General features: G+C 30.0%; 1 protein-coding gene across 1 annotated transcript; it reads right to left on the reverse strand.

Annotated features, from left to right (window-relative positions):
- Positions 1-2,114: 2,114 nt before the first annotated feature.
- LOC134836084 (toll-like receptor Tollo) lies at positions 2,115-6,035 on the reverse strand. The gene has a single exon (XM_063851309.1). It carries the CDS (start codon positions 6,033-6,035, stop codon positions 2,115-2,117), a length of 3,921 nt encoding a protein of 1,306 aa, XP_063707379.1.
- Between the last annotated feature and the right edge of the window lie 1,203 nt (positions 6,036-7,238).

The raw sequence follows: 7,238 nt of genomic DNA on the forward strand, positions 1-7,238 counted from the left end.
TTAAAAAATGCTTTTACGCATCTTTCATAATTTATTATAATAACTACTATAATATACACAATTTTCTTTTAAATAAACAATTTTTGTACAATTTTTTCTCTTCTTCATTAAGTTGTCTTGAATGTAGGTAAAACTAGTTAAAAATATGTATTTAAATTAATTTTCTGACTGAACAATACAATTTACTACTTAATTTTCTATAAACATTTTTTTCCAGTTTTATTAATTTTAAGCATGGAGAAAGTAAGAGTTTTAAATGTTTTCGTTACAATTTTGCTTCATAAGTCATTTAATGTACTTGTTCCTGTTCTAGATATGTTTGCTGTTATGTTATTAGTAACTTTCCAAGAAATTAAAATTGATTACAGAAAATAATTGCTTTTTACTTGAAAACAAAAAAAAAATGTAGGTTGTTGAAGGGACTGAACAATAACTCTTTTTTGTTAATAAATGAAACATATGAACGTTAAAGCTCATTTAAGACAATAAAAACTATCGAGACTCGCGTATCAAATAACAAAACTAAACAGATGATCGTTTAAGAAAAAAAAACTAGTTGATTGTCGACTATTATGTGAATGCATGGGTGTAATAAAGGTGTGTGTCTTGCGTCTTCATGAATATGTTGCGGTGAAGGTGTTTTTGTTTTATTTTTATATGCTTTTATATTAAACCAGAAAAGAGAATTTTTTATATTATTTTAATGTTTTATTAACGGTTTCTTTTGCTTTTGCCTTGCTCTTGTATTTTATGACGTATCATGTACACATGTTTGTTATGTTTATTAAATTTTATTATATTATATTTTTCAAGTTTTGTTGGATCATAAAACCATATATGATGAACTTTTATGGAAATATTATTTTTAAATTCAATTTTATTTTCAAATGTACATTTTTGTGACCAAAAATTTTACCAAAAATATTTTTTTATTAAATTAAATTGAATTAAATCTTAATTAAATTTAAAAAATTAATTTAATTTAATTTAATTAATTAAAATTTTTAAAAAAATATTTTTTTAGTGAAATTAATTTTTTAAATTTTATTTTTTTTTTCCGAATTAAATAATTAAAATTTAATTAAAAAAAAAATTTTTTTAAATTAAATTAAATTAAACATTAATAAATTTTTAAAAAATTAATTTTAATTTAATTTAATTTTTTTTAAAAAAATAATTTAAATTTTTATTTTTTTTTAATTAAATTAAATTAAATTTAATTAATTAAATTTTTTCATTTATTAAAATCGATTAAAAATTATAATTTAATTTTAATTTAATTTAATTCATTTAATTTAAAAAATTAATTTTAAAAAAAATTTTTTAAAAATTTTTTAATAAAAAAAAATATTTCTGGCAAAGAAAATTTACAATTTTTTAATTTAATTTAGATATCACAATAAATATTTATTATTATTAAATTTTTAAAAGTATTTCTAAAGAAAATCAGTACTTTAACGAACATTTTTCATTATATATATATTTTTTTTCAATAATGTCTTTCAAGTATTTATTATTTTAGGACTTCCATTTCTACTTCTTTTTCACCTTTAATGTATTTTTTTTGTATTCTACAATTTTATCTTATATGAGGGATGGATGTTTTTATAGGATTCCTCTTAAAAAAAGATTCTCACATAAATTTAATACATTTTAAGTTATTTTCTTAGTTGGCAGGTTTTTTTTATAATCCGTTGTCCTTTGTCTTTTTATTCTTTTTGTTAGAAACCGATTTGTTTTGTTTTCTTTTTAACATCTCTTAATGTTATTTAGGATCAGGTGTATTATTTTTATTTTTCTAACATTTGTTCCATTTTATTGTTAATATTTATTATATTTTTTTAGGATTCGTTTTTTTTCTACTATTTTATTTTTTTAAGTACATTTTTTTTACTTCACTGTCTTTTAATTATTTTTTAAAATTTATTTTTTCAGTCACTTTTTCACTTTTAAATTATTTATTTATTTTTTAATTATTTTTTTTTATGCAATACTTATTATTATTATTTTTTTTTAAATATTAATATCACATTTCTTGTTTATAATTTTTTTTATATAAATATTATTAGAATTTTTTTCACTATTTACATTTTTTTTCATTTATTTATTTTATTTTATATGTGAATCGCCACAGTCCTCGGCGAGTTATTTCTATTATTCCCACTAATTGTATTGTGTAGCTGCTGATGATGTTGCGGCAACGGAGGCAATTGTTGATTCATTATCTGACTACTTGTTGTATTATTTATGTTATGATTACTGTTACGATTGCGATTCAGATTATGATGACTTCTCAAGTTGCTATGTTGACTCATTGTTATTGTGTGAGGAATATTCGCCCCATGATGGATACCCGGATGATGCGGCGCTCTCCTCTGATTATTCGGAACATCGGGCAAGGCAAATTTGAGTTTTTCCCAAAAGAGTTTGTCGCCCCATTGGAGATACGTGTTTGTCTTAAGATACAACCGAATATCCGGATCGAGATCCTTTTGCGGCACTTCGCCAAGTAAGATGACAATTAATCGTTTTCTCCTATCACGAAGGACTTGATGATGCGCCGACTTGAATTCGAAACGACACCATTCGGATTTGATGAAATTTTCCGAAAGTACCATGATTGTACGACGACTAGATTCGACAGCTTGTACTATTGTGTCGGCAATGTAGGCACCAACGGGAAAATCGCGATAATGCAGGCAAAGTTTGTACGCCGGATCGCCTTGTTCCAACAAGGGGGCAAGTTCTTCGATCACGAAGGCCTCGTCTTTGCTGCTGTACGAGATGAAGGCATCGAAAAGTTTATCACGTTCATTTTTATCCATATCAGTTGTGCGATAGAAGAGTCTCACGCCGAACTTGGAATAAAACCAAACTCGCATCTCTTGTCGGAAAATAAAGAGCAAAAGTGTCACAATTATCACGACACAAAATCCCGCCAAAGTTGTGATCAGTAACGGGACATAACCTTCCATTGGAGCTTTGGCAAGAATTGTCTTCTTCAAGGTCAAATTCCCGTTAATCGCATTGTCGATGGGAACAGCTCCCGTACACATTGCTGACATATTTTGCTCCGACGTGAAAATAACAAATCCCTCAATTTTACGATAAAGCTTTTCTTTGTTCAAAATTTGATCGGGACTTGTTGCATTAGAACCTACTGTGAGACTTCCATTAGCTTGCATCGAACAACGGATCTTCATACGATCCTTTACGAGCAATTCATTCATCTTGATATACTCTCTGAAGGGCTCTACAAAGTCACATTCACAACTCCATGGATTACTGCTCAAGCGAATTTCCGTTTGTTTCGGCAAGAACCAAACATTCAAATCTATGAGCTTATTATGATCGAGTCTCAAAGTCTTTAGATTTGTAAGATGCGTGAATGTTTGAGAATCGATCGTGCTAATTCTATTATTCTGCAGATACAGTTCTTGCAAATTTTCGATGCCATGAAATTCGATTCCGTTCAACTCGCGGATGTTATTGTGATTTAACTGAAGAATCTCGAGGGATTTTAAGCCAAAGAACGTTCGATTGTGAATCATTTCAATATTCGAATTGTTCAAGAAAAGTATCTTCAACTTTTTTCTGCCGATAAATGCGTGACTACTTAATTCTCGTAAATCGTTTCCATCTAAATATATCTGAGTCGCATCCATTGGCATTTGATCCGGCAAAGCATTTTCATACCCAGCCCTGCTACAATCGACGACATTTGCAGTCCAACCCTGATCATGATAGCAAGTACATCCGTTCGGGCATTCCATTTTACAATCGCAAGCGTAAAAGTCGCAACAATGACACAAAGCAAAGCAATGAGTCTCGTACTTGCAAAGGAATTGATTGGGAGTGGCTTCGACAAGGGGAACGTACGTTTTGCCCCTGTTATAAAGCAGTTTACAATAAATCGAATCCAAATCCATCAGTTTTGGCTGTGTACGGGAATTTACATTTCTCTTTTGAAGCCAATCCAGGTTACAATCACATTGATACGGGTTTCCGCCGATGTAGAATTCGGGCAAGGGCTTATTTTCCGGAACAGCTGAAATCCTCAGGGCATTTGGATCAAGAGTTGTAATTTTATTTCCAAACAAATCAACTCGCGTTAAATTTGGCTTCTTAAAGAATGTGTAAGACTGTACTTTGGAGATTAAATTGTCATTCAAATAAAGCAGTTCGACACTATTTGGAATGGCACTTCCTGTAATCTCCGTTAACTTATTCGAACTGGCATCGAAGGTACTTAAACTCAACTGCGACTCGATCTCGAAGTAATTTCCAAGCTCTTTAATTTTATTCGCATGAATATCCAACCATTGAAGTCCCACAGGAATCAAGGCATAGTCAAAGTTCTCCAGTTGGTTATCTGATACGTTCAGCCACACCAAAGATGGTAATTTAGCAAAGAGTCCCGTTATGTCGTTGATATAATTGCCATCTAAGCGGATCGCTTGTATGTTTGTGTTGTTATCAAAGCAACCAGGTTCAACTTTGTTAATTTTATTCTTCGATAAATTTAAAATTTGTAAAGCTTTCATTCGATCAAAAGTTCCTTTCCTCACAACATCGATATTATTCTCTGTCAATCGAAGTCCGTACATATGGAACATGTTACGGAAACTCGCATTATCGATATTACTGATGTGATTCTCTCCCAAGTCGAGAGTTTTTAATAAAGGAACATCAGCAAGAGCTTCTGGCACATGAAGTAACTTATTTCCGTTCAAATGTAAATCTTGCAAGCTCGAGACGTTTTTGAAAGCTTTCGCATCAATACGATTAATTCTGTTGTACTCCAAGGAAAGTAAACTCAAGCCATGAAGACCTTGGAAAGTCGTCGCTTCAATAGTCGATAATCGGTTATGACTCAAAATTAGTGTATGCAAGTTTTTGAGTTCACCGAAGGTATTTTCGAAAATTGTTTCGATATAATTTTCTTGAATCTTCAAGATTTGCAAACTCGTTAAATCTTTGAAGATATTTTGTTCCAATTTTGTGACACGATTGAAGGAAATGTCGAGTAACACAAGTCGCTTAAGTCCTTTGAAGGTAGCTGGATTCACCCATTCTGAAGTGAGTTCGTTATGGCTCAAGTCCAAAACCAATAATTGCGTGAGTTCAGCAAAAATTCCAGGTGCAAGAACATTAATGCTGTTATTATTTAAATACAGTTCATTAATGTTTTTGGCTTCAGTGAACAGCTCAGGGGGTAAACTGTTCAATTTATTCACAGACAAATCGAGTTTCGATAAAGCGATGAGACCTTCGAACGCTCGATCAGCAATTAAGTTCAAGCCGTTGTTCTTGAGCTTTAATTCTACGAGAGTTGCGAGTCCCGAAAATATCGCTGGCGGTAAATTATCGATATTATTGCCGCTAAAATCGATTGTCTTTAAAGTTCCTCCGCATTTTTTGCTGTTTCTCGTACTCAAGGAGGCACTAAAGTGAAACGGCGTAATGTCTCTTAAGCGATTTTGGGAGATATTTAAATGCCTCAAACTGGGCAATGGGCAAATCATCCCATCAGGAATTGCCCACATGTTATTTTGACTCAAATCGAGACTCTCCAGTTGCGAAAATTCTTCCGTAAAGACATTTGGAGCGACATCCAAGTTCATGCTGCTCCAATCTGTGTTGTGAGTTCGCAGCGTTAAATTTCGCAGTTCTTTCAAGCCTTTGAAGCTTCCTTCCGTTAAATTTCCAATTTTGCAGTATTCGATCCATAATGATTTCAGTTCGACCAGCGGGCGAAAACTGCCGGCACTTAAACTGCTTTGGAAGAATAAATTATCGTTGCACTCGAGTTTCAGTCTAATTGTGTTGTGCGGTTGTATGACACTAAAATTCGTATTTTCTAATTCACTATTTATCGTTCGGAGGCGACACACGAGCGTGATATCGTTATCGGTGTACCCGGACCATCGACATTCGTCGGGCGCTTGATATAACAGGGATTTGCTGAGAGACGCGCCGAGCACACAAAATATCGTGCTGATCAGCACTGTGCACGAATATGAATTTACTTTCATTGTTTTTTGTTTATTTTTTTGTGTGCCATTTAAAATATTTTTTTATCTTTTTTTTATAATTTATTTTTTTTTCGTCGTTATATTTTTATTTTAATTAATTTCACATTTTTTTGAGATATTTTTTTTTATTCCTTTTAATTTTTTTGATAATTTTTTTTTATCTCATTTTTTTTAAATATTTTTTATTTCAGTTCACTTTTTATTATTTTATATTTTTATCTCTTATTAAATCCATTAAATTATCATAAAGGTGTCTTAATCCCTTGACTGCAGCGATAATTGTGCCGTGCAAGTAAGCATTTAGATAAGTTTATAAATTCCGATTTTTCCGATTTTTTTTTCAATTATTTCTTGAATTAAAACGAGAGTTGGTATTTTTAATAATTGAGAATAATTTTTCAATTAAAAAAATAAATAAATTTTTAATGCGCAGAGACGTCGGTTTTACGCATGCGTTCAATGCCAACTCAACTCGATAACTGAACACGAAGAAATGTCTCGAGCTGAGTCGAACGTAAAAATATTTTCTCATCAGGTAGGCAAACGTACGGAGTACAATGGGAATAGGTAGCAAAACTAACGAAGAGAATAAAAGAAGGTAAAAAATCAACAAAAAGTTGTACGGTAAGTGTGTTGCGCAAGTGTTCATAGGTTAAGTTTGAAAAAATTGAGAGAGAAAATGAGAGAGAATTTTGTTTTGAGAGAAAAATAAGAGAGAATTGAGCCGGGTGAGTCGCGTAATACAGCAGAAATGAATGAACGACGTGTTTATTGTCTGAACTGACTGCCTTTTGTAAGAATTGTTGTAAAGTTGTAAAAATTGTGGAATATTAATTTTTTAGCTTTTAAATTTTTTACTTAATAAAATTAATAAATTAAATTCAATAAATAAATTATTTTTTTTTTATTTTTTATTTTTTAAATAATTTTTTTTTATCAATATTAATATTATTTTTTAATTTTTTTTATATTTTTTAAATTTTTTTTTTTTATTTTTATGAATTTTAATTTTTTCATTAAAATTTTTAAATTATTTTATTTTTTGATTAATTTTTTTTTATTAATATTAATTTTTTGATAAAAAAAAATAAAATAAAACCTTTGAATTTTTTTTCGTCAAAAATTTTATACAATTTTTAGACTTTAAAATATTTTAACAATTTATTTTTAAAAAAAATTATATTTATTTTGAAAAAAAAATAT

This window comes from Culicoides brevitarsis, chromosome 1 (genome assembly GCF_036172545.1).
Source record: "Culicoides brevitarsis isolate CSIRO-B50_1 chromosome 1, AGI_CSIRO_Cbre_v1, whole genome shotgun sequence".
NCBI lineage: Eukaryota > Metazoa > Arthropoda > Insecta > Diptera > Ceratopogonidae > Culicoides > Culicoides brevitarsis.